General features: G+C 40.4%; 1 protein-coding gene across 25 annotated transcripts in view; it reads left to right on the forward strand.

The window, feature by feature from the left end:
* Positions 1 to 27,777, forward strand: part of FRYL (FRY like transcription coactivator) — a 411,199-nt gene that overhangs the window by 313,891 nt on the left and 69,531 nt on the right. For 18 of the 25 annotated variants that reach the window (XR_010601883.1, XM_065598069.1, XM_065598065.1 and 15 more), the window contains 11 exons: positions 2,279 to 2,483; positions 3,716 to 3,837; positions 4,386 to 4,576; positions 5,427 to 5,521; positions 7,667 to 8,274; positions 8,791 to 8,888; positions 12,412 to 12,582; positions 13,785 to 13,925; positions 20,397 to 20,594; positions 22,068 to 22,229; positions 22,557 to 22,631. Coding sequence is in view for 24 of the 25 variants with exons in the window: in XM_065598069.1 (XP_065454141.1) it covers positions 2,279 to 2,483; positions 3,716 to 3,837; positions 4,386 to 4,576; positions 5,427 to 5,521; positions 7,667 to 8,274; positions 8,791 to 8,888; positions 12,412 to 12,582; positions 13,785 to 13,925; positions 20,397 to 20,594; positions 22,068 to 22,229; positions 22,557 to 22,631 (2,066 nt within the window). In the remaining variant the exon portion in view is untranslated. The remainder of the gene's footprint in view (positions 1 to 2,278; positions 2,484 to 3,715; positions 3,838 to 4,385; positions 4,577 to 5,426; positions 5,522 to 7,666; positions 8,275 to 8,790; positions 8,889 to 12,411; positions 12,583 to 13,784; positions 13,926 to 20,396; positions 20,595 to 22,067; positions 22,230 to 22,556; positions 22,632 to 27,777) is intronic. The other 7 variants (XM_008163544.4, XM_065598063.1, XM_065598076.1 and 4 more) reach the window with 3 other exon arrangements.

Consider the following 27,777-nt stretch of genomic DNA (forward strand, 5'->3'; position numbering starts at 1 on the left):
CTCTATATGTTATTGCAACTTTCAATTTTGGACATAAGCCTTTTGACATTGTATGATTTAATAGAATACCACAAAAATATTACAAAATTTTAGTATGACCTTTGCTTTTAATGTTGTACAAAGAATATGAGAAAACATAAAATATCTGAAATTATCATATAGTATGAGAAATCAGTATATTTCACTGGAAACATTTTTTATGAGAGCTTCACTTTTGATTGTATCATAGATTTGGGGAAAATGTGAACAAGAATTAATTTTGTTGACTCATGATATTTCATATTATCTTCAGCAGATGGCAGCACCTGTCATGCAATATATTATTTCAATTTTGTTGTATCTGGGAAGTTTTTTTGTGTTACTTGAAGAAAAAATATTTTGTAAATTCTTGTGTAAATTTGGTGGTCAAGAATATGAGACACTAAAATCACTGGGTAGAGCCAGGCATATTGCAGGCATATTTTGTATAAACTTACCCATAGAACTTTACCAAATGCAACTCAGTTCTGATTTACAAAACCACTCTTGTTCCAGTCCTTGGGCTCTTGAGTAGAGATGGCCAGAGACGCTCTATGTAAGTTGAGTTTGTAGTATGAAAAAACGTTCACTAGAGATCAGGATGAGAAGGCCAGCAAACTTTTGTTTAGTTCTGTCCACATTGAGGATTGAAACAGTGTCATTCGGGAGATTATCCCCTCATGGGGAATAAGCAAAATATTATAATAGTGATGTTTTTAATTTAAAATTAGCTGATTAATTTAATAAAACATCCTATATAAGCATTATTTCATGAATCACTGATACTTTTTGAATTTTGCAGTAGAACATTTTATAATTTAAAAATTATATTAAGACTAAATCCTGCAAGCAGGTCTAGTAAATTATGGTTAAATAATTGATTTAAATGGCAAGTTATACAATTTTAATAAATTGCATCTTTTTGACGAGACCAAGGCCCACATCTGACAAGATACTAAGTGCGGATAGACCCCTCTGTGGAGCCCTGTTGGCCTAAATAGGGCTTCATGTGAATATAGGGGCTATCCACGCAGAGAAACTTGCGGGGTCAGATCCTAAATATGTAGTTAAGGGACACAGACACTAAAAGTAACAGTGACTGGAGAAATACTATCCATTTATGACCCAATTCTCCTTCCATCTGAAGAGTGCTCAGCATAAGCTGGGGGACTGATGGTGGGGGTTGGCTGCAAAGTTTTCTTTAAGCCACTTTTGTCCCCCACAATCCAATCCTGCAGCTGTGCATGCATCAGTCCAGAACACAGCGAAGGCTAATGGTGTACATCAGGTGCTAGTGGCCCTCAGCACTGCAACTGCTGACCTCAGCTAGCCAGACACAGACAAACCCTGGGTGTGCCTTCATTTTCCTTGGCTCCATTACCTTACAGTACGTGGGAGAATGGTGGTATAGAAGCTATGCAGATTGTATTTTGCAGATGGTTCCCATGTGAAGAGAGAATGTGCCAGTAGCCAGATTAGGCTGATTTTTAGAGCTGCTTTATACATCTAGAGTGGCACACAACAGCTCTACCTTATTGGTGAATCAGCCTTACGTATTAGAGTTTAATAATTAAATTCAGTTGTGATCAAATTACATTTCAATCAAAAAGCCAATCTGCATTATCAGGAAGCAGCTTGTATTCTTGACTTCTACTCTACAAGCATGTGTGTGTTGTAATGCTTTCAAGTTCAACTACTGAATCAACTTGTTAAAGATATGATGCCTTCAAGTGCCGGGACTGATGGGTTGTCACTTCACCAGAATACTAATATAAAAATGAATCCAGCAGTCATTACTATGATTGTAGTTATGGACGGGTTATTCCTTATTATTTATTTAGGCCCCAATTATGCAAGGATTTATACATGCGCTTAACCTTAAGTATGAGTATTCCTGTTGACTTCATTGAGTCTCCTTGCATGCATAAAGTTAACATATATGTGTTTGCAAGATCAGGGCTTTACTGGTAAAATACCGTAAACTCTTTCATAATTCTCTTTTGAAACCTGTCTCATAAAATGGGTAATTCATATGACATTGTTTTAAATTTTATATTTTCAGTGTTGGCATTGCAAACAGATGCTATGTTGATGGCCTAGAAGGTGAAAAGGAGCATCCTGTATATTCAGTTTGAAAATATTTTAATTATTCTATTCAAAGTGCATCTTGTGAGAACCAGTGCATTATACTAATAATTTTTTTTGAAGTCTAATGTGAAAATGCCAACCTATAATATAATTGTAGTTGTTTTTCTTTCAGCAGGTGTTAATGATTTTATACCTGATTACCAGCCCTCCCCAATGACAGACTCAGGGCTTAGTTCAAGTTCTACCTCTTCTAGCATCAGTTTAGGAAATACCAACGCTGCCATTTCTCATCTGCACACCACAATCCTCAATGAAGTTGACATTTCAGTAGAGCAGGATGAAAAAGTGAAAACACTCATGGAATTTATTACCTCAAGGTAACACTTCAAGATCAACCATGGTCGAGATGTATGGTGTATGGAAATATTGCAAAATAGCATATTATTTGGCATGAAGTTGACTATTTTTCTCTTCTGTTTATCATCAATAAGATCTTGAATCTGATCTTAAATACTCTCTTGTTGTGTGCATGTTATGTGTATATATAATAGCTTTCAAACCATTCTACTTTCTCTACATCCTAAGGGCAGTTGATTGGCCATCTTTCCTCCTGAGACTTGAAAAGGCCATTGATTGGTGTACTCCCCACTGATTGGGGGATCCCCTTCCCCATGGAAAGCTTTTCAGGGTTTCAACCCCTTTCCTCTCTTCAGCAACTCGAGTCCCACAACTGCTTCCTTTAAAGACAATTGAACCACATTCTGGGATCTGGTGGGCTGCAGAATATGCTACATGCTTAATAGAGCCCCATATCCTTCCCTACAGAAGATACTTAAAGGTCTGTTCAGAGAGCGTCTTGAAGGCTGTTGTGGGGACCTGGGTTTGTATGGATCTTCAAGGTGACCTGGAGATAGAGAGGGCTCGTATGTTAACTGGGGAAGTAGGAATTGGTGGCAAAGTTTAGTTATAAAACTGGCAACTTTCAAAGGGTTCCTATTTTCATATGATAATTTGCTTAGTGCTTTCAGAATCATATAAATAGAGCCGAGAGGATACAAAATTTGATCTGCATCCGATCCGCAATCTTAAAAATGATCCATGATCTTTGAATATAAAGTGGATATCCACAGATTTGCAGGGCTGAACATATAAACCTGAAACTCTAAGTAGATCTTAGTGGTCAAAAACTTGATTTTGGTTTGTAGAAACTGTGCAAACCAAAAAAGAGAGTTTTTACACGGCCCTAGAACTTTACAGTAATGTGGTGATGGATTGTGGTATTTTTGCAGATATGTAGCGTCAGTTGGAATTACTTGCCATTAGGGTAACTACATATCCCCCTTCCCTAAATTCCTCCTACAGTTTCAATTGGATTGAATATGTTGCTTTGTTTTTTGTCTTAATTGTTATATAGTATTGCGGCACATTTTTAAACAGCTGCCATATTTCACTCCGGAGAAATCTGTGTGTCAGTATACTGTATATAGTTGATAAAGTCTTCTGGAATTCTTCTAGGTGAAAAGTACTGCATAAATGGATAATGATAATAGAGGTTATGTTTTATACTTTTATGCTATGCTACATTATATGTTGGGTTTTATATTTCTAGGAAAAGAGGGCCACTTTGGAATCATGAAGATGTTTCAGCCAAGAACTCTAGTATAAAGAGTGCTGAGCAGTTAACTGTGTTTCTAAAACATGTGGTGTCTGTGTTTAAGCAGTCAAGTTCAGGTATGTTAGAAAAGAATTAATACCTTGTAGAATTTCAATAAAATAAAAATCTTTGTGAAATAAATAAGAACTTCTCTTTCAGAAAATATGCATAGCTTTCCAGGCTTCTGCTTTCAGCCAATAGATGTTGCACTTTTATGTGACACAGTTCATAACTATGTTCAGACTTGGATATGTCAACATAACGTGCACTTGGAGAGAGAGAAAATATATATTACAAGCTTACTGCGGTTATTTATTGTTTAAAGTTTGTATCTTTCTTTCCGTCTGTCTAATTTAATATTTAATACTTCTGTTTAAGTTTATGGGAAAGCTGCTTATGTGATTGGATGGATCTTTGTGAGGGATTCCAATTTAGCAAAAGGGGTGAGGAGAAGTAGTAGTCGATAAAACTAGCTTAAAAGCCAACACAGAGTTGACTATAATAATCTTGTCAGTAGAAAAAAAAGTGTGCAATAACACTGGTAATGTATGTAATAATTACAACTTTCTTTTCTTTTCTTTTTTTAAATCTGCTGTGTTATTTGGACATACATTTGCTTTCATAGCAGGATTTCAGTTGGAGCATCATCTTAGTGAAGTTGCTTTGCAAACTGCACTTTCTTGCTCCTCTCGACACTATGCTGGGAGATCGTTTCAGATTTTCAGGGCTCTGAAGCAGCCTCTTTCTGCATCCACGCTTTCTGACATTCTCTCCAGGCTTGTGGAAACTGTAGGAGATGCAGGAGAAGAAGCACAGGTATTTGCATATTTTCTTATTTTCTCTCCCGTGCAGCCATCTGACTTATAATTTTCCCATTTTATTAAACAACATTTGAATTGTATTTTTAATACCATAATAAAAGATAAAAGCACTATGATGGGCTCAGCTGCATTTTCTCCTTAAATGAAGAAGAAAGGAGTATTAAAAGTGATGTGACTGATATCTGATTTAACTTCTGTAACACTTTGAATTTTCACTTCTGAACAACAGAACCAAAATAATTCATGGTTATGCTGAGCACTTTGTTTTCAAAGGCAACCCAGTAGCCTCCAAACATTTACTTTCAGAGACTCTGCAGTCTGAACTAGATGTCTCAGGTGAAGTAATCTGCTTCCTGGCAGCACCCATACTTTTTATAATTCAAAATATGCCTCAAGTATTTTAAATAAAACAATATAATATTAAAGAAAAAACAACTATTTTAGTGTGTTCTGATATTTAGATTTATCGGCAACATATTGTATCTTTACAGTTTATCCAATATCACTCCTTGCAAACCACAAAAAGAGGAACTGAGTCATAAAGTATAAACACACCCAGGGGAATAATGGAACTTGATAGTTATCTTGTGAGAGGTATTGGACCAGAGAATATAACACACATAAATTCATGATTGTGTCATTAATTAGTTTAAAATTAAATTGTATAGTGTTGTTTGTTTTACATTGAATTTGCACTATTAATTTGCGTTATGCATCATTAGGGCCATGGTGTAATTAGATCAGAAAGTTATGAATCAGTCCCTAACATTGTTTGTTCTATTTGTATATCATGATCTGCACTGTTGTACATACTATAACATATAATAACCTTGGTTCTTTTTCAGGGTTTTGTCATAGAGCTACTTCTGACTCTGGAATCCGCCATTGATACATTGGCTGAAACCATGAAGCATTATGATCTTATATCTGCACTTTCTCAGTAAGTACTTATACTAGTCAAACTACAGTATTCATGGGAACTATTAGTTGTTTATTACTCATATAATCAAAATGTTTCTGCCATCATTTTATTTTAAACTTAATACAAGGACAGCATGCTGTTTTCAAATGTTCATCACTTTGGGCTCTTAGTCAAATTTCCTGAAACTGACCTCAGTTACTCCTTACTTTTTCTATTGCTAGGTGGTAGAGCAAATTAGGCACTTCTAAATCAGTGAATTTTTCTCAATTAAGAAGGGGAGAATTTGTAAATCAAATTTGTTAGATCTGGGTTCTGTTCACATCCATGCTGCTGAACTATTGGACCTCAATTCTATGAACCATTGAGTTCAGTTCTGATTAACTTTAGTGGAAATGAGGGCACTCACCACCTTTTAGGATCAGAACCTATCTGACTGTGGTTGTCACATAAGCACTCCATGCCTCAGTTTCCCCATGTGTAAAATGTAGGTAATGATACTAATATTTTTTAAGTGCTACAAGATCTCTGGATGAAAATTGCTATATCATGGTAGGTATTATTTATATTAATTAGGATTACAATAATTTGTAAACCAAATTTCTTCAACTACAGCAGATACTAGACCACATTTAGAGCTGCCTACTCAGCATTCCAAATTCGTTGCGTTTTTTTTTTTAAGTGTAAATAAAGGTCTGTAATTTTTCTTCCCCATTCTATGTCAAAACTGGTACAATGGATTGTTATCAAACTTTCAAAAAATTCTCATCTTGTGTCTGAGAGCAGACTTGAAAAATTACATTGTAAATATTATGGTTCCCTTTGCCCCTAGGGACTTGCTGTATTAAAAAGAAAATGAGCCTGGCTAAGCATAATTATATATTGTGCTACAAATGTTCCTTTCCCATAAGGCTCTTGCCAGCTATTCATGCTTTTTTTCACATCAAGATTGGATTACTGAAATGTGTGCACTTGAATAGAACTTGGAAACTTCATCTAGTGCAGAATGAAGCTACTCATATACTTTGAGACACTTCATGCATGAAGTATGATCAGTAGCCAATGTTAATGTCCGTTTGGTTTCTGAGTACAATGCAAAGAGTTAGCCCTATGTAGTTGGGGTCTTGGATACCTTAGAAACTGCCTCTCTTTGTGTTTAATCCTGGCATTTGAAATCAGCTACAATATTTCTCACCATTGAACACTGACCATAATGGGAGTTGAGGGTATTGAGTACTTTACAGGTTCAGGCCCTAAGTCCCAGACTTTAGGAGCTGATGGTAAGGCATTGTCAGTGGAGGGTCCCGACCGGAATTTGCTTTCCCCACTGGTCTGGCGGAGCTCAAAAGTTTATTGAACTTCGGGGAATTTGCTACCCATGTCTTTTCACTTGGGCTTTGGATTTAAGGCCTGTATTACAAGGGGTTGAATTTCTGGGGTGGTATAAGGGAGGTGTTTTTAGTAATGAGATGTATTCTAGGATCTAATATATGTGCCCACTGGTGTTGAAAGGTGCGTTTTATAAACTGAAGAAATAATCCACACTCTCATGCCCCTCTACTACTCAAAAGATGAAATAGGTTATTGGGGTTTCTCTGTATAGATTTAAGCTTAGTTCAAAGGTTATTGATTACAATGTGGCATTTATACTGTATATCCACATAACATGGGTTCCAGAAAATTTTGATATCTTTAGTAAGTGCTCTTGAGTCTCAGTGTGAAAGGCATTGAAAGTATGGATCTGTCTAGGATGCTACCTTAAGAGAAATATAAGGACATGTAAATAACCTCATTTCTTAATTCCCTCTCTTTCCTCATCTGTAAGAAAATATATGGGAATTCCAAATCTTCATTCTTAGACCACATTTTTCAAGTTCTTAACCAGTATGTCTAATTGTACTAGGTCCCTTGTTGGCTCTCTTACCTTGGTAATTTCTTATGTCTGGAAAACATTTTTTTCCTAGCTATAGTGTTAAAGTAACAAGGCAGTCTCTCTCAGAGGACTTCATTGTGACATAAGTGTTTCTTGAGACCTACTTACTGATAGTAAAATATACTCTGCATGTGCTGGAGGATTGATTTTTGGAGCCCTTATTTTTTAGGATGTACATTATTGAAGGTCTGACATTTTGCATGCAATAATATATTTCATTACTTTTATTGTAGAACCTCATACCATGATCCTGTAATGGGAAACAAGTACGCAGCTAACAGAAAAAGCACTGGACAGATAAATCTAAGCACAAGTCCTATTAGTAGTGGCAATTGTTTGGGATATTACAGCAATGCAAGGAGTAACTCTTTGAGACTGAGTTTAATTGGTGACCGGAGAGGTGACCGTCGACGGAGCAACACACTGGATATAATGGATGGAAGAATAAACCATGGTGGAAGCTTAGCAAGGACTAGAAGCCTCTCCTCTCTGAGAGAGGGAGGAATGCATGATGTGCAGCCCACTACTGATCCTATCAATCTGATGGCCACCATATTTTGGATTGCAGCATCCTTGCTAGAATCGGATTATGAATATGAATACCTCCTGGCTCTCAGGCTCCTCAACAAACTGCTTATTCACTTGCCTCTTGATAAATCAGAGAGTCGGGAGAAGATAGAAAAGGTGCAGAGTAAACTGAAATGGAATAACTTTCCAGGCCTTCAGCAGCTCTTCCTTAAGGGCTTTACCTCAGTGTCTACACAGGAAATGACAGTTCACCTCCTCAGTAAACTCATCATGGTCTCCAAACATATATTGGTTGATCCCTCCCAATTAGCAGGTATCTTTAATGAAGTTGTATGTAACAATATTGAATTTGGTAGTAGGTTAACTGAAAAATAAATTAATCTTTGGCATTAAAATCAATAGTGATATACATTGCCAGTGAAGAGCAAAAGTAAATCCTGTGGTCCCCAGCATTGTTCTGCTAGGTACAATGTAGATTAGGATCATTTGTCTAGAGATCCGGTGCAAAGTATACCCGCTGGAAGATTGGAATTGTATATTACATTATAGTAAATTTGTTTCCAAAGTAAGAAAGAAAACAGTTTTTTCCTTCTAAAAAGATTTAGTCATAGTGGCCTTGGTTTAGTGCTATTCTAAACTTTTGCATATTCTCACAGGAGCTTGCTGAATAAGAGCACTGAGTTACTTAGTAATTTTGTTTAACTGATTAGGTGATCATTCTACTTCCATCTTAAATAATAAAGCAGTTTTGGTTACAGAGATCTTGTTTTTAAAATACTAAAATTTTGTTGTGTGCTCACATAACTCAGCACCATTTGTTTGTCTGCAGGATTTCCTCTTAACATCTTATGCTTACTGCCTCATCTAATCCAACATTTTGATAACCCAACTCAGTTCTGTAAAGAAACAGCAGACAGGATAGCGAAGGTATGTAAAGATTTTTAAAATAACATTCAGGGAATTATTCACAACTTAGGCTTTCACTTTTACAGCCAAAACAGAGATGTACCTTTCATACCAATTATCTCTGTAAAGTATTACAATGCTGCTTTTCCACTAAATTTTCTTCTTCCATGTCTAAGATCTATCTATAATAATTGTGTTAATGAGAAATAATTGTTCTCTAAGAGCCTGATTTAAAGTTCACTGAAGTCAAGGGGAGTATTTACACTGAAATCAGTGGCCTTTGGATCAGGCTCTAAGAACTCCTCTATAGAATCAGAGTACCCATTAGGCTTAACCTATAAATTGGGAAGGTAAGAAGCAATTCTTCCTATTGCTAGTGTTGCAAAAGACTCTTTTTTATTTTATTTTATTTTATTTTATTTAAAAAAAAAAGATGGTTGTCACAGCTAGTGAACTTAATTTCTTTAAATCACATTTATAGTTTATCATTTTCAAGTGCATTTCACAGTTAAATTCTAGTAAGGAAATGATCCTTACCTTTGAGACTGGTGTGTATTGAAAAATAAGTAATGTACAGTTTTTGTTATTTGAAAACAATGATTATCTTGTGGAAAATTGAATGACTTCTTAAATTGTCTTCTTTGTGAAAGTGGGGTAAAATATGCACCAGCAGTTCCCAAATGAATCAGTGGACTATTGGTGGTCCTCAGAGCACTTCATTGGAAAGAAGAGCATGGAAATGGAAATAAGATGGCACCTACACAATAGGGCAGGCAATGTGACCTACTGGATAGAACACTGAACTGAGACTTGGGAGACTTGTGTTCTATTCCAGAATCTGCCACTGGCCTGCTGGGTGTCCTTGTTTAATTCACTTCACTGCTCTATGCCTCAGTTTCCCCATCTGTAAAATAGGGATAATCATACTGACCTCATTTTGTAAAGTGCTTTGAGATCTGCTGAGGAAAAGTGCTATGTAAGAGCCAGGTAGTAGTATTGTTATACGAGCAGGAGAGGAACAAAACTGCCCTCAGGCAAAGGATCCATAGTGTGAATGGAACTGCCAGTTACCAGAGGGAGGGGAATGTCCAGAGAAGAAGGGAACAAAGCAGCTAGGTATATGTTCAAGGGAACAGATAGAATAAAGGACTAGGTGTTAGGGCATGTTCAAGGGAGAGCAGGAGAAGGGTGCAGGCAACAGAAAAGTATATGCTGAAGAGCAGGAGGCTAGAGGAAGAGAACTGGTGCGGGGGGAGATTAAATGAAGATCAGCAGTGAGCAATGTAATTAACTTTTTTTCAAAAAGGACAAAACACTTATTCCATTAAAGGCAGTTAAAATACGTAAGCACTTTTATTAATAGGGCTGTCGATTAATCATAGTTAACTCACGCGATTAACTCAAAAATTAATTGTGATTATTCATGATTAATCGCACTGTTATACAATAGAATACCAATTGAAATGTTGTAAATATTTTTGGATGTTTTTCTACATTTTTAAGTATATTGATTTAAATTACAACACAGCATACAAAGTGTACAGTGCTCATTTTAGATTATTTTTTATTATAAATATTTGCACTGTAAAAATGTCAAACAAAAGACATAGTATTTTTCAATTCACCTCATACAAGTACTGTAGTGTAATCTCTTTATCATGTAAGTCCAACTTACAAATGTAGATTGTTTTGTTTTTGAATGCCGTTATGTAACCAACAAAAAATAAAATGTAAAATTTTAGAGCCTACAAGTCCACTCAGTACTTCTTGTTCAGCCAATTGCTAAGACAAACAAGTTTGTTTACATTTATGGGAGATAATGCTGCTTATTTACAATGTCACCTGAAAGTGAAAACAGACGTTCATGTGGCACTTTTGTAGCCGGCATTGCCAGGTATTTACATACCAGTTATGCTAAACATTTATATGCCCCTTCATGCTTCGGCCACTGTTCCAGATGACATGTGTCCATGCTGATAATGGGTTCTGCTTGATAACCATCCAAAGCAGTGCGGACTGAAGCATGTTCATTTTCATCATTTGAGTCAGATGCCACCAGCAGAAAGGTTGATTTTCTTTTTTGGTGGTTCAGGTTCTGTAGTTTCCACATTGAAGTGTTGCTCTTTTAAGACTTCTGAAAGTATGCTCTACACATTGTCTCTCTCAGATTTTGGAAGGCACTTCAGATTCTAAAACCTTGGGTCGAATGCTGTAGCTATCTTTAGAAATTTCACATTGGTACCTTCTTTGTGTTTCGTGAAATCTGCAATGAAAACATTCTTAAGACCAACAACATGTGCTGTTTCATCATCCGAGACTGCTATAATATGAAATATATGGCAGAATGTGGGTAAAACAGCGTAGGAGACACACAATTCTCCCCCAAGGAGTTCAGTCACAAATTTAATTAACACATTTTTTAACAAGCATCATCAGTCTGGTTGACTGTGTATTGTGTGAAAAAATACTTCCTTTTGTTTGTTTTAAACCTGCTGCCTATTAATTTCATGTGGTGGCCCCTAGTTTTTCTGTTATGAGAAGGAGTAAATAGCACTTCCTCATTTACTTTCTCCACACCAGTCATGATTTTCTAGACCTCTATCATATCCCTTCCTTAGTTGTCTCTTTTCCAAGCTGACAAGTCCCAGTCTTATTAATCTTTCCTCATACGGCAGCCGTTTCGTACCCCTAATAATTTTTGTTGCCTCTTCTGAACTTTTTCCAAGTCCAATATATCATTCTTGAGATGGGGCGACCACATCTGCACGCAGTATTCAAGATGTGTGCGTACCATGGATTTATATAGTGGCAATATAATATTTTCTGTCTTATCATCTATCCCTTTCTTAATGATTCTGTTTGCTTTTTTGACTGCTGCTGCACATTGAGTGGATGTTTTCAGAGAACTATCCAACAGTAAAAAAAGTTTAATGTTTACTGATAAGAACATCATTTGCCAGATTTTCTGTCCAGACTTCCCTGGTTTAAAACAGATTTAACGTGAGCAGTAAGTCCACTTGAAGCATGGATGCAGTGGTGCAAGCCACTCAGAGTGCCTGTCACATTATTAGGGAACCTGTAACTAAGCTGTACAGCTCCAGAAGTGTGGATGGGGTGGAGTGGAAAAGTAAGAGCAGGCTAGGCAGGAACAGAGCCAGGCCTGTCAGGAGATTTACCCCTCCCAGGCAGCCTTCACTGATCAGATTTTACAGCTGCCCTCTCTTAGTGAAACCCCCTCCAGTACAGCTACCCCTAAAGGCATGACTCTAGCCCTAGGTGGTTATTTTATTTTAACAGTGTAAGTATGCTGCACATTTTTTATATTGAATAGTCATTTTAAATCTTTTCAGCAGTTTTCTATATTATTTTTATAGCAAATTGAAATTCTTGAGCCTGACTATGTAAAATATAGATGTTCTTGTGGTTACTTTGTCCTTGCTGTTACTGAAAAATAAATCCTAAACCTTCAGAAAAGTATTACACATTCCATATACTCAATAATTTAGTGGGTGAAGGAAATTAATTTTTGTTTTTTGTTTTGTAGGTTTGTGCAGAGGAGAAGTCACCAACCCTGGCCAATTTGGCGCATATGATGAGTTTATACAGTACACACAGTTATTCCAGAGACTGTTCTAACTGGATTAACGTAGTGTGTAGATATTTGCATGACTCCTTCTCAGATACCACGTTTAGCCTTGTAACTTATCTTGCAGAGGTAAATTTTACTGAATATGTATTTCATTTAGACAGCCTGATTTAAACCATGCCTTTATTGATAGCACATTTTTTATTTTTCACACTCCTGAAAATTGAAAAAATATATTTAGAAAATCTTCTATGGAATAAAGTGATATTAAAAGATTGTAGGATTTGGAGGGGAGAGGGTGACTAAAACCATTTTTGAGTAGTGAATCTGAATTTTTAAATTAAAATGGTCATCCCGCCAATGGCGGGTCCATTTTTCTATGGCAGTACTATTTTGTAATCAATCTTAAGTTCTGTCCCTTTACATCAGTTACTGGCACAGAGCTATTATTGCTCCTTTTTCATTCCTATCAAAGTCTGGATAAAGTACATATATTTTGGTTTTAAAGAAATATATTTAGGATATATGTTAAAAGAAATTGTCTGATCCAGATTAAGCTGTAATTTAAAGTTGCTCTCAGTAGAAAATAAATTTTAATCAGAGAGTAAAGATGTAAATATTGTGTGGCATATTTTTCTAAATGCTTTGAGCATGCAAAATTTAGTGAATAGTTCTGCAAGCCCTCCATGTGCAGAACCACCATTGCCTCTAATAGAAGTGCTCTGCATGGAGAGCTTACCAAAACTGGCTCTTAAAATGCATTGCTTAAAACTGACAACCCTGATATCTCTTGATTTTTATTTTTCCCTGTACGAATCTTTGAGTTTGTGTGAATATTTTATTGATAAAGACCATAGCAATTGTATGGATCAAACTTCTATAAGCCTTATAGATCATAAGTCCTGTATGTAACATTATTTGCAGTTTTTCCTGTTCTTGTACAGCATGTTAAAGAAGCATATATATAAATTCAGGGAGCTTTGGGATTTAGAAGAGTTGTTTTATTTAGTCTGAAATATTTTGCTTGTAGGTGCTTTAGACCTGTGCTAACATTTAAAGTATCACCAAAATTACATTACTTAATGAATGAAAAATGTGAATGCAGAAGAAAAATATTGGAATAGAAAATACAGTTCTATTGTACTCTGCTATATTCTCTTTTCCAAGCCAGATCTTGAAGTTTTAAAATAAATCTTTAATTCACCACATAAAAGGGAAAAAAGAAATCTATATCAAAGTTAGCTAGCATTTATTATTGTATAATGATCTTTGTACCCTGTGCTGCCATCAAGCAACCTGATTAAAATTCACTTTTTCAATTATATTTTTAGCTGTTAGAGAAAGGGTTATCCAGCATGCAGCAATCTTTATTGCAGATCATTTACAGTCTTCTGAGTCATATTGACCTGTCTGCAGCACCAGTGAAGCAGTTTAATCTGGAGATCATAAAGGTTATTGGTAAATATGTTCAGGTAGGTATTCTGAAAATGTAAATAACCAGAAAACATTGTATATTTATGAAGTCAAGAAAAATTTCATGCAGATGCACTTAGCGCTATTTTTGAATGCAGATTATTGAAAAGTGTAGTCACTTGACTAAAATGGCAGTGCTAAGTGAAATCCAGTAGTGTTTTATAAATAATGGACCCAAACCTGTATACACTTGCCTATGTATTTAACTTTACTCACATTAGTAGACTTACTGACTTTAATGGGACTACTTACATGAGTAAATTTACACACATATCTATTTACAGGTTTGGTCCTCTGTATGTATATAGTGATAACAAAATATGAGCTTTCAGCTATCCCAGTGCAATTTTGTGGATAAGGGAATATGTTTACATCCAAATACTGCAGAAATTCCTTCTTTAGGCATATTTGTTTTCAAAGAGAATCTTCACAATTAAATGTTTATTTGAATTACTTGCACCGATATTAATGTTCCTCAGATGGACATGGACATAGACACATTAAAATACAGCTTCATGAAATTCAAGTACATTTCTTTAGATGATAGCAACCATAGATGACAAAATTGTGCCCCTGGTAATTCACTGTTTGACCCAGTTTATAGAAAATGTAATCCCTGGGAGAAATTTGTTTTTTTTTTGTAGAAAAACTTTACAAAAATGCCTGAAGCATATAATCATTTCAATCTACAAAGTTCTGATTTTTTTTCTTTATCCATCAACTTTATTGTGAAATGTAGTTCCACAAAATGGCTTAATCATAATTAACCAGGAAGAGTAGTATTTTCTGGACATTTTGTTATGATAGATATGCACTTTAGTTATTGTCCTCTTGTCAGGAGACATTAGGCATAACTGGATGATCAATGTAACCATAGTTTACTGGCCTGATATCTGCTCTCTTCACCTTTAACTTCTTTAGGAACACTTTTTTAAATCTCTGTTGAATATAATCTTAATTAGTAATTATGTGAAGAAGAAATTAGCCATTGGAATGCTGGTGGTAATGAAAGGAAAGTACATAGTTGTAGCTGGATGCTTTGGCAGAGTGGAATTTGTTCTTTTCAGTAACACGAAGTAAAAAAAGAAAAGAAAAGAAACATTTTTATCATGCTTTAGACATGGTAGTATTGGCTAGTTTCTCAGGACTCTACAGTGAGAATCTACTGTTAATAACTAAACTTAGTAAAGAACTACCCGAGACTGAGAGTGCATTTGTAGTGAGATGTAGACATGCACTGGGCACATTGTAAGACTGAAGGCCAACAGATATCCATTACCAGTAAAGGTGCAGTTATTACTACAACCTGGAGAGTGATTGTTTATCTTATAAAATTGTAACTTTTAAAAAGTAACTTTTATTTATTACCTTTTTAAGAAAAAATATTTTTTACAAATATGTGAAACACGTTGTTGATAAAGAGACTTGCCATATATGTAAATGTTGTTTAGCTATTATATATATATATATTTTCAAAGACTGGAAGCTTTTTCAGTCAGGGAGAATCCTAAAACTTTGAGCAACCCTGCTGATATGCATCTTCTGATGTGTTTTCTCTTTCCTTTCTCTTTCTCTCCTCTCCTCCCCCCACCATCTTCCCAGCTGGAACTGCTCACTATTTTGAAGGCCATCAATGTTCAATTAAAGAGAGTGCACTTAGCCCATATGCTTCCTGTTGTGTTCTCATACTCTTGTCCTGATTACTTCAAGGGCTGCTTTAGCCTCACCCCATATAAAATGCCTGTAGATGCTTCTGCTTTGTTTATGTGGGGGTCCCTGAAACTGATTTAAAGAATAAAACATTTTTATGTGTATATTGTTAGATTTAACCTGCACTGAACTCTAAATAGTTAAAGTAAAGCTGTAGGAAGTTATATAATCTTTTCAAAATTTTGCTGAAGGGCTTTTAAAATAGCATTAGAACAAATAAAGCAACAGTCTTGGCAAAAATCCATCTAGTCCAGCTGTTGTGTTGTGAACTTGCTGTTTAAAATGAAATTAACAATTCTGGATGATTTAAAAAAAGACTCCAGTAAAGCTGCTTGAATTCTGAAATGGCAGAAGGAAGAAAAGGAAAATAGAGCCACTTCCCTGGAGCACTTTTAAATTTGAGCAAACTGCTTCCTTCCTTCAAGCACCAATTCATGATACAATCCTTTGGAAGACTAAAGCAATAATACCTTACTACATAATTTTAAAATGTTTGTTCCAGTAGAAACTGCTTCAGTGGTTTTGATTACTCTTCATATAGAAACACAAATACCTTCGTCCTCTCTACCATGCTGCCCCCACACAATTGATAAGTGCTTCTACACAGCTACATCATTAGTCACCTACAAATCTCTCCTCAAAAGTCTGATGCCTACACAAAATTTCACAGTTGGTAATTTCACTCATGTGCAGAGATCACTGCCTTACATGCAGGTTAATATTGTCTCATAGTTTCCTTGCTTCCCCATCTGTCTGCATCCAGCTAGTCTCTTGTCTTATATTTAGATTGTAAACTCCTTGGTGCAGGGATGATCTTTTTGTTCGGGGTTTGTACAGAGCCTAATACAGTGGCATAGTCAGGATGGGACGCTTGGGTGTGCCCTGACTTCTGGTGGGTGGCATTGAGAGGGAGCAAAGCGGGGGTGGGGGTGGGGAGGGGGCTGGAGGGATCAGGCCACTTCCCCCTCACCCTCTTTAGCCGGCCTTGCAGTGGGCAATGGACACGCTGGCCAGGGGCCCCTGGGGACCCAAGCACGCATCCGGGGAGCAGGGTCGGGGTGTGGGGGTTTGCCCCACTTAGCCCATCCACCCAGCGCTCCAGCTGGGGACTGGAGTCAGGGGCTTGCCCCACTCAGCTGGCCCGCCCAGCACTCCAGCCAGGGAGAGGGGTTGGGGTGCGGGGGCTTGTCCTGCTCCACCTGCATGCCCGGCGCTCCAGCCGGGGAGAGGGGTCAGGTGCGAGGGCTTGTCCCACTCTGTCCGCCCGTATAGCGCTCCAGCCGGGAAGCGGGGTTGGGGTGCGAGGGCTTGTGGGCAGGCAAGCCCCCATACCTTGACAATGCTCCCCAGCTGGAGTGCCAGGCAGAGCAGGGTGAACCCTCGACCCCACTCCCCAGCTGGAGTGCTGGGTGGGCAGGCTGAATGCGGCAAGCCCCTGACTCCAGTCCCCGGCTGGGGCACTGGGCGGGCTAAGCAGGGCAAGCCTCCATGCCCCAATCCCACTCCTCAGATGCGTGCCTGGGCTCCTGGGGGCCTTCTGGCCAGCTTATCCATTGCCCACTGCAAGGCAGAGTGGGGCAAGTGCTGGGGCCGGAACAGAGCTGGGTCCAGGTGGTAGTGGTCTTGGATGCCCACCCAGGCCCACTCATGGCTACACCCTGGCCTTATAGGGTGGAGTCGTGCTCCATGAGAGGGGTTCCTATGTGCTACTGTAATACAAATAAATAAAAATAAAAGAGGGACAACTTCACACTCAAATTCACACACATACTAAATATATAAAAAGCTCCTGTAGTCTCTCTTAAAGGGGTATTATCCAATATCCAGAATTACCTATTTTAACATACTTGTATTTTTAGGTTTTTAAAAATATTTTATAATGTTAATTGCAATATTAATTGCTCTATTAATAATTTTGTATAAAATAAAAAATACAATATCCTGACAGAAACTTTAACAATGTGTACTTAAAAGTTGCTGGTAAATATAGCTGTGATTTAAGTATAGAGAGAACAAAAGCAAATTGATATTCAAATATTATAATCCCCATTCTGCATATAGATACCCCTGTTGTAAAAGCATATTTTTTGGTGTTATTATTCATCCTTACATCTGTTTTCAATCTGCAAGATTTGGAAACATACAAAGATAACAACCTAATACATCAGTTGTACAGTAAATAATTATGTCAGCTTTAACCTAAAAATTCACGTAGAAACAGTTTTTTAATTAAATACCCTTAAGGATACTTTTATGGTGCAACTATTATTTGTGGCAAATGTCATGATCCCTACATTCATTGCTTTTTCTCTCTTAAACCTTTATCTAAATATATCCACATTAAGTAACACTTAAAAAAGACACAACAGTGGCAACCTTATTCAATACATTGTTCTTCGTTATGATGATAATACAGGGTCTGAGTTATGATTATGGTGGTTGTTTGAGTAAGAGATGCACTTCTCAATGAGATCACTAACTTTAACACATAATTTGCTTGCTTTCTAACGTTTTTTATTTCATACATTCTTGACAGGTGATATATATTTAAATAACTAATATCTGTCTGCAGCTTTGTTTCCATCTTAACAAAGATTTTGTGGCATTTCCTTAGTTTTAAAGTACCCCTAATATGAAATTTTGGAAAGCAATGAGCTTGTAGGGGGCATTCTTCTTGCTCTGACTTTGAAATCTGCAGGAAGAGAATCCTACTCTTGCATAGCACCTAAGAAGTAGAAGCAAGGATATCTCTTCCTGGGAACCTCGTGGAGTCTGCAGGAAGTGGGAGAATGGACAAAAAAAATCAGGGTCAGCGTATTGCAGCTTTGCTCCTTTCTTTTGTATAAATCTCCTGAGGTCCCCAGGAGGGGGAGACCCACTACTGCAGACTTTAAGAGGTTCAGAGGAGTAGAGCTCCACTTGGGTAAATAGGATGTTTATTGGATGTGGTGGGGGAGATGTACTCAAACTCCCTATTGGTCACCAACTGGTTGATCACGATAGACTGGTCGATCTTGGAGACTCTCACAGTTGATCACGATCTCAGGTCGCTAAAAGTCCAGTGGTGTAGTGGGGCTGCCGCTAAGGCAGGCTCCCTGCCTGCCCTGGCCCCACACTGCTCCCGGAAGCAGCCAGCAGACCCCTGCAGCCCTGTGGGATGGAGGAGCAGGCGTTTCTGCGCGCCACTCCTGCCTGCAAGCACTGCCTCTGCAGCTCCCATTGGCTGGGAATGGGGAGCTGTGCCAATGGGAGTTGCGGGGATGATGCCTGCAGAGAGGGGCAGTGTGCGGAGCCATGTTCCCTTCCGGGTGCTGCCTGAGGTAAGTGCGGCCTGGCGGGAGCCTGCACCCCAACCCCCAGTCCTGAGCACCTTCCCGGAGTCAGCACCCCGAACCCCCTCCTATATTCTGAACCCCCTCCTGCACTCCAAGACCCTGCCCCAGCCCTGAGCCCCCTCCCAGAGCCAGCACCCCTTACCTCCTCCTGCACCCAAACTTCCTCTCAGAGCCCACACCCCCTGGTATACCCCAACACCCTGCGCCAGCCCGGTGAAAATGAGTGACAGTTGGGGAGAGCAAGCAATGGAGAGAGGGTAGGGCTTTGGGGAAGGGGCAGGGTACATTCTGAGTTGCCCTTAAATTCAAAAATTGAACTTATGTGTAAAAAGGTTGGAGACCCCTGCCCTATAGGCATTAGGATCCTCACTGGGGCCCTCAATCATCACCCTCATGCGTCTTAGGATATTCCTCAGATGTCAACCAAAGTCCTACTCCCCAAAACATACACAAGCCTTGTGAGCTAAAATTGGATCATCAACTGACTCCCAAGCCTAAATAAGATTGTCAGTTTCCCAATTATACTATTTTGGCTTGAAAGGGGGCAACTATTCTATTTGGGTTTGTTATAATCTGCAGTCTGATAAGAGTCCCCAACAAGCCTACTAAGGCTTGCAGTTGGGTGATGCCCAGATGACCATTTTCCAAAGCTAATAGGGAGAGAAGGCAGCGAGCCTCATGGGGTGTGTAGGAGCAGTGGAATACCCTCATGCTGCTACCATTCCCTCCTTATGGACCTTTTTTCCAATATCTTCCCTTCTGCTACTTCCAAAGACTCCTTTTCTCACTTTCCTTGCTCTGCTACCTGCTTTCCTCTGTGCTCTGTTGCCTCCATTTTATTGTCTCCCTACTTGAGGAGGAAGCAGAACGCAGGGCATATATCCCCATCCCTACTATCCTCTGCCCCCTTACAGACTGTAAGGCCTTAGTCTAGAATACAGAACTGTCACAGTTGTTTGTAGAAATGTTAGGTAGTGTTAATTCACTATATAAAGTTCATTTCTTTATCACAAATTTTTTTTATATCTGACTGACACAATCTAACCATTGTGTTTATCACGATGCATACATACATCAGACACTTTCAAGGCACATACCTTCATGTCATGTCTTAATCCACTGTATAATGACAGTTTTATGCTATTCATTGGCTGGAATGAACACAGCAGCTGAAACTTTGCCATATTTTGCTTTGTGCCTTCCAGACTTACAGCTATACAAAGGGTACACATTAATATTGAAAGATGTGAGCTTTTCTGTACATGTTTTAAAACAGAAAAATCTGTGATTAATACATGTTTCCACCTAAAGTATCATGAACAAAGTCTGCTGTGTGCTATAGATTGCTACATTTACTGGAAGTAACTATTTTGTAATGTGTGTACATTTTATTTTGTAATGTGTGTACATTTTATTTTCTGGTAGAGTCCATACTGGAAGGAGGCCCTTAATATTTTGAAACTGGTGGTGTCTCGATCAGCAAGTCTCGTTGTACCTAATGATATTCCAAAGTCTTATGGAGGTGATATAGGTTCTCCTGAAATCTCATTCACAAAAATGTTTAATAATGTCTCCAAGGAACTACCTGGGAAGACCTTAGATTTTCATTTTGATATATCAGAGGTAATTCTTATCTATAGCTGGAATGTAATAATGACATCATATTACAATCTGAGATTTTTTTATTTCTCATGTTTATAATGCAAGAGTTTTGAAAGATGTAATTATAAAAAATAAATACTAACCAGTTTTTAAGATTTAATAATATTAAACTCCTAAGTAGTTTACTTGTCAGACTTAATTAAATTCGTCTACTACTGAAAAGTGAACGTTGGGTCCTGTTTGGGCTCAGTTTGTGTAATCCTTCCTCTTTGAGCACTTCATCGTTGGAGTAACCTCATTAAAGTCAATGGGACTACTCACATGAGAAAGTGGTCACCAATATAAGGGTTGCACAGTCAAGCCCTTAATGATCATCATAACTTGCCAAGAATTGTATATTCAGTTTTTATCTCAAAAATCATTTAATTCTATCCAATGTATCCCAGTCTTGTCATAAAGCAGCCTATCTAAACTTTACTCAAGATTGCGTCTTTCTCACCAATAGCATTAACTTTGACCTAAAAGGGCTTCAGCTATCTGTGGAAAATATGGTGCACATTTACAAACCAAAGATATCAGCTGTATGTAAATTATTTTGTGATTCAGATTACATTCCAACTGGGACGGAGCTCAGGCCACAAACTTTTAGTCCATTCGAATTTTCATTTTGGGCTGTGGGTATCAACAGTAAAATAGGCAGTAATTTATGCATTAAACAAGGTCAGATTTTTTTTCTTTTTGTGGAATTTGATGTATTTTCCCTGGCTGTTTACTGAGTAGAGTACAAGATTTTACATGTACATTTCCCACTGAAGTCACTAGGTTGTCAAACCAGACCAAATGTGTTTTTATACTTTATAAACCCAGCTTGTTACATATTTTGTATTTCAAACAAACTGTTTCACAAAATCCTTCATTTAGTCATTAAGCCAATAGTAGAGTTTGGGGCTAGTTTAAAAAAAAGGGGGGAAAGAAGAGTACATTAACAGGCCATATCCAACTTCCCAAAGCTTGAGAGAGTTCAGATCCTGTGTTCTGGTTTTGGCCCCGATATATTTTAAGATGAGATTTGAAAAAAGATCGGCTTTCCTGTATCAAGCCTCCATGTTTTTAAAAAGGAGTGGGGGGCAGCAAATATGCAAGATACCCATATTTTGCAAGAGGTTGTATGTACTTTGTCTTCTGGCTCACATTGCACCCATGGTGTGTGGGTCCTCACATATGAGGTTGTGCTGTTGCTTATGAAATTAATTTAGTAAACTGAGTTTTAGTGTAACACTGCTAATAGTTCTGAAATTGATAATAATATCTTACTAATAAATATTTGAATTCTAAACTAGCATTTAGACAGGTTAGACAAACACCTGTCAGGGATGGCGTAGGCATACTTAATCCTGTCTTAGTTCAGGGGGGATGAACTAGATGGCCTTTTGTGGTCACTGCCAGCCCTGTATTTCTATGATTCTTTGATTCTATTTTTTTTTCATCTGGCAGACCCCAATTATTGGGAATAAATATGGTGATCAGCACAGTGCAACTGGAAGAAATGGGAAGCCAAAAGTCATTGCTGTCACTCGGAGCACTTCTTCAACTTCATCTGGGTCCAATTCCAATGCCTTGGTCCCTGTCAGCTGGAAAAGGCCGCAGCTATCTCAGGTACATTATATGAAAATACACCAAGTTCCATGAGTTTCAGTAAAAAGTACAGTGTAATGTATATAGTGTGTGTGTGTGTGTGTGTGTGTGTGTGTGTGTTTGAAATGTAATTTGGAGTATGTCTTAACAGTTACTGAATATTAGTTAATTATTTTGCAATGGTAAATGTATTGGCATAATGGAAATCTTCTTTCTTTAAAGATATTTCTTAAGACCTCAACATCTGAGATATCTGCTTTAAAGTGCCAGATGTTATACACTTCTAATCTGCCTGGAAGATTTTGTATCTCTAATAAGGTGTTGTGCTATGTGATATTTTTTTTCCAGAGAAGAACTAGAGAGAAGCTAATGAATGTGCTCTCACTGTGTGGTCCAGAATCTGGTCTCCCCAAAAATCCATCAGTAAGTATTTCTAAATTCCAGTAGGAAATACTGTGCATGTTCAGGTCTGATAGTATTAATAAGAAAACAAAAAATATTTTGTCATAATTGCAGTTCCTAAATTCACAAAACTGGCTGATAGATTTCAAATTATAATTATTAATGAGGAATCATCAAAGGAGCTTCTAGTTAAGTACAGCAGGAGTCCATTCTTGGTCCAGTGTTATTCAGTATTTTTACCAATCACCTGTAGGAAGATATAAAATCATTGCTGATAAAGTTTTCATATGATGACACAAAAATTGGGTTGCTTGCTAAATGAAAGGTCATCCCATCTAGGAACAAAGAATGTAGACTATACCCTGGAAAGCAGTAACTCTGAGAGGGACTAAGGGCTTGGCTACACTTGCAAGCATCCCCAGGTGCCCTAACTCACGACCCGTCCACACTGGCAAGGCACTTAGAGCACCTGGACTCTGCAGCTGGAGCGCGCCTGGTAATCCACCTCCACGAGAAGCATAACACTTGCTGCGCCTTGGCTGATACAGTGTGAACAAGTTGTTGCATTACTGCGCTTTGATCGGCCTCCGGAAACATCCCATAATCCCTTTAAGTCAAGTGAGCCACTCTTGTCATTGTTTTGAACTCAGCTGTAGGAATGCAGATATGCCCTTTCAAAGCTCTGTTCCTGACAGCCAGCATGCTTATCTGCTCTGGGACAAAGCAAGCCATTAGTGTGGAATGCTGCTGTTGAGAGTGAGAGAGAGAGAGCGGGGGGATGGAGGGAGGTCTGCTGCTGTCTGAACTTACAAGACAGCATGCTGACAAGCTCTCAGCCCCCCAAAAACCCACTCTCTCTCCCCCCACATACACACTACACACTCTCTGTCACACTCCACTCCACCCCACCCCCTGCATTTGAAAAGCAAGTTCCAGCCACTTGCATGTGGGATAGCTACCACAATGCACTGCTTTTTGTGGTGTTGCAAGAACTGCTAATGTGGTCACGCCAGTGTGCTTGAATCTGACAGTGTGGACACACTGCAGCGCTTTCCCTACTGCGCTCTCCAAGGGCTGGTTTGACTCACAGTGCTCTACATCTGCAAGTGTACTCATGCCCTTAGTTGTCATAGTACAGCATTTTTCAAACTTCGGGTTGCGACCCAGTACTGGATCGCAGAATGTCAGGCACTGGGTCGTTCTGGTCAGCACCGCCAACTGGGACTTTAAAAGTCCCGTCAGCAGTGCTGCCCAGCAAAGGCAGGCTAGTCCCTACCTGTTTCGACACCACGCTGTGCCCCGGAAGTAGCCAGCAGCGGGTCTGGCTTCTAGGCAGGGGGACCGTGGGGCTCCATGCGCTGCCCCCACCCCAAGCACCGGCTCCGCACTCCAGCCAGTGGGAACTGGGGTGGTGGTGCCTGCGGGCGAGAGTCACGCAAAGCTGCTTACGTGCCTCTGCCTAGGAGCTGGACTTGCTGCTGGCCACTTTAGGCGCAGCATGGTCCGCGGTGCCAGGACAGGTGGGAAGCCTGCCTCTGCATCCCACCTGCGCCACTGACCGGGAACCGCCGGAGGTAAGTCCATGCCCCAGCCCTGAGCCCCCCAAACCTGGAACCCCTTCCTGCACCCCAAACCCCGCATCACCGGCCCCACACCAGGGGTTCCTGGGGCATCAGGGGACAGGGAGAAGGGGGGGTTGGATGGGGCAGGAGTCCCGGACGGGGAGCAGATAGGAGGTGGGGACCGGGCCACGACCCCCTCCCCTAACTGGCCCTTCATACAATTTACGAAACCCAATGCAGCCCTCAGGCCAAAAAGTTTGCCCACCCCTGATCTGTAGCACCTGTAGCTATGTGTTCTTCTTCGAGAGATGTCCCTGTGGGTGCTCCACTACAGGTGCTGGTGCGTCCCTGCGCCTTCGCCCGGAGATTTTTACAGCAGTACTCATAGCGGCCACGCATGCTCAGAATCTGCCCCCCCCCGCTGTGACTCTAGGGTAATAGAACGCATGCGTGGCCGGTCTCCTCAGTTCCTTCTCAACCGTCCCCGGCCTGAGACGGAGCTCAGCAGACTCATTAGAGAATCCTTCACTATTGCCTTAATTATCCTTTAGAAACCATTTTTTCTGTCAGTTTTTTCCGGTTAAATAGTTACTTACCCAGTTTACCTAAAAAAAAAAAAAAAAAAAAAAAAAAAATTCCTGTCAGCCGCGGCTATGCCGGGCTCCACCGGTTTCAAGCGCTGTGCTACTTGTAAGGAAGCTATCCCGTCATCGGACGGGCACTCAAAATGTATAAAATGTTTGGGGGAAGGTCACATTCCCCAAAAATGTGCCCACTGCTCTAAACTCAGCTCCAGGGCACGCAAAGACAGAGAGCTTAAACTAAAACTGCTCCTGCTTCAAAAATCTATCGGGTCAGTTTCAGACCCAGGCATTGAAGCCGGCTCCGCTACCCGACACAGCCCCCCCCCCTCAAAAAAGATCAAGAAGTCTACGAAGAAGGGGCACTTTTCCTCACCGGGCAAGGCTAGGAGGCATACAATTTCTCCAGGCAGATCAACGATCTCTCTGCCTGTGATCCCTCGCCTCAGCACTTTTCATGAGGCAGGCTCCTCCGGAACAGCGCAAAAGCCGCCTGAGGCTTCAGCGCCGCCGAGAAGCTCCGGTGCCGAGGCATCAGGCTTCCAGTTGCCTGCCTCAGTGACGGCACCGTTCGGCACCGCGAATGAGACGGTGCCGACATTCTTCGGCACACCGCACCCGAGGCAGCCCGACTTTTCTCGCCCGGCACCGACCGCGGCACCGACGCCTGCGGGGCATTCTGACAAACAGATCACAGCCAGAAGCCCCGATCGCAGGAATGCTCTTGTGCAGCAGCCTTTATCGGCTCAGCTTTCATCTCCCGCAGGAGCTGCTTTCCCTCATTTTACCCAGACAGCTGATCTTCTAGTGTCACCTACCTTGCAGTCTCCGCTCATGAATGCATATTCTGTTGCAATGCCTGAGTCAGGATCTGAGCAGTTTTCCTCCAGTGAGGAGGAAGCAGATCCACAGGGAGTTTTTTCCCCATATCATGACTCCCAGCCCCGGACCCAGAGCATTAAGGGCTATGGAAACACTACCTCATCCCACTCTCAGGACCATGCCCCTTGGGGGATGAACCCCTGGATGGCACCATCAATGCCCTACCCACCACCATGGCAATACTGGACACCATGGGCATCATACCCTCGGGAACACATGCCCCGTGGCCATTCGACCAGGCGCAACACTGATCCAGTGCCGTCTCCTAATACATACGCTAGTGACACGAGACGCCTGGCAACACAGCCACGTTCCCAGGATAAACCTAGCCCTTCTCCCGGTCCAACAGACCCGGAGTTAGCACCGGAGGAAGCGTTACTTCCCCTTCCTCCCACTCCCTCTGATGAATACACAAAATTCCAGGACCTCTTTAAGAGAGTTGCTAGTGCCCTGAACATTAACCTGGAAGTGGTTCCCGAACAACAGCATGAGCTAACGAACATCCTACAGCCCCCTTCTTCCTCCAGAGTGGCACTTCCAATTAACGCAGCCCTTTTAGAACCTGCTAAGTCCATCTGGCAGACTCCGGCGACAAGCCTACCTACCTGCAAGCAAGCGGACAAGAAGTATTTTATTTCTCCAAAGGACTCTGAATTCCTTTTTACTCACCCAGCACCAAACTCATTGGTAGTAGACGCTGCGAACCAGAGGGCTAGACAACAGTATTCTCGTTCTGCCCCACCTAACAAGGATAGCAAACGACTGGACCTGTTTGGTCGCAAGGTCTATGCATCCTCCACCCTCCAATTTCGCATAGCTAATTATACTGCAGTCCTGGCAAAATACGACCATAAAAACTATAATAATTTAATGGACTTTATTGATGACATTCCAGAACAAAGAAAACAACAGTTCAGAGCTATAGTTTCTGAGGGCCAAGCCATTTCACGCACCGCTCTCCAAGCAGCCCTCGATGTAGCCAACACAGCGGCAAGATCTACCGCCACAGCGATAGTCATGCGACGGGGCTCATGGCTCTCCTCTTCCTTTTTTCCTCGCGAAGTTCAGAACACGATTGAAGATCTTCCCTTCGACGGTGACAAACTTTTTGCTTCTAACACGAATGAAGTGCTTCATTCAATGAAAGACTCCAGAACAACCCTCCGGTCTTTAGGTCTCCAGACACCTACGGCAAGGAGATGACAATATCGATACCAACCATACCACCGGCCACGTTATCCCGCATTTACACAACCTTCCCATAGACCGCAGGAACAGCAACAGCCGCAACGTCCACGACCAAGATTCCAGCGACGTCGCCCAAACTCTACAGGGGCGCCTCAACCCCCATCAGCTAATAGGCAGATTTGAAAACTTGGTCGAGGGTTTAGAAAGCAATGCCCTCACTTCAGCCGACACATCAATCTTTGGACACCGCCTACGACCTTTTTTCCAACAATGGAGGAAGATTACCTCCGACAAGTGGGTCTTAGAGGTAGTTACAATTGGATACGTCATCCCGTTCCTCTCCTTACCTCCCACCCACCCACCCTCCCCGTCCCTCTTCAGGGACCCTTCTCACGAGCAGCTACTCCTCCAAGAAGTGCAACATCTCCTTCATCTGGGAGCAGTAGAAATCGTGCCAGAGCAACACAGAGGGAAGGGTTTTTACTCCCATTATTTCTTAACGGAGAAGAAAAATGGGGGATGGCGACCAATCCTCGATCTCAGGCGGCTCAACAGATTCATCAAAAAGCAAAAGTTCAAGATGGTGACCCTCAATACCATAATCCCAGCGCTGGAGCAAGGCGACTGGTTTTCTGCCCTCGACCTACAAGATGCCTATTTCCACGTCACTATACATCCGGCCCACAGACGCTTCCTCCGGTTTACCCTTGGTTCCACACATTTCCAATACAGGGTACTCCCCTTCGGACTATCTACAGCCCCCCGTGCTTTTTCCAAACTTCTAGCTGTAGTCACTGCTCACCTCAGGAGACAAGGGGTAATAATATTTCCGTACCTCGACGATTTCCTCCTCAAAGCTTCAACATTCGACGAGGCGCTCCGGTTCACACGACTCACAGTCGAGTGTTTTCTTTCTCTCGGCCTACAAATAAACAGAGACAAATCCACATTACG

The sequence above is a fragment of the Chrysemys picta genome, chromosome 5 (assembly GCF_011386835.1).
Source record: "Chrysemys picta bellii isolate R12L10 chromosome 5, ASM1138683v2, whole genome shotgun sequence".
In the NCBI taxonomy this organism is placed as follows: domain Eukaryota; kingdom Metazoa; phylum Chordata; order Testudines; family Emydidae; genus Chrysemys; species Chrysemys picta.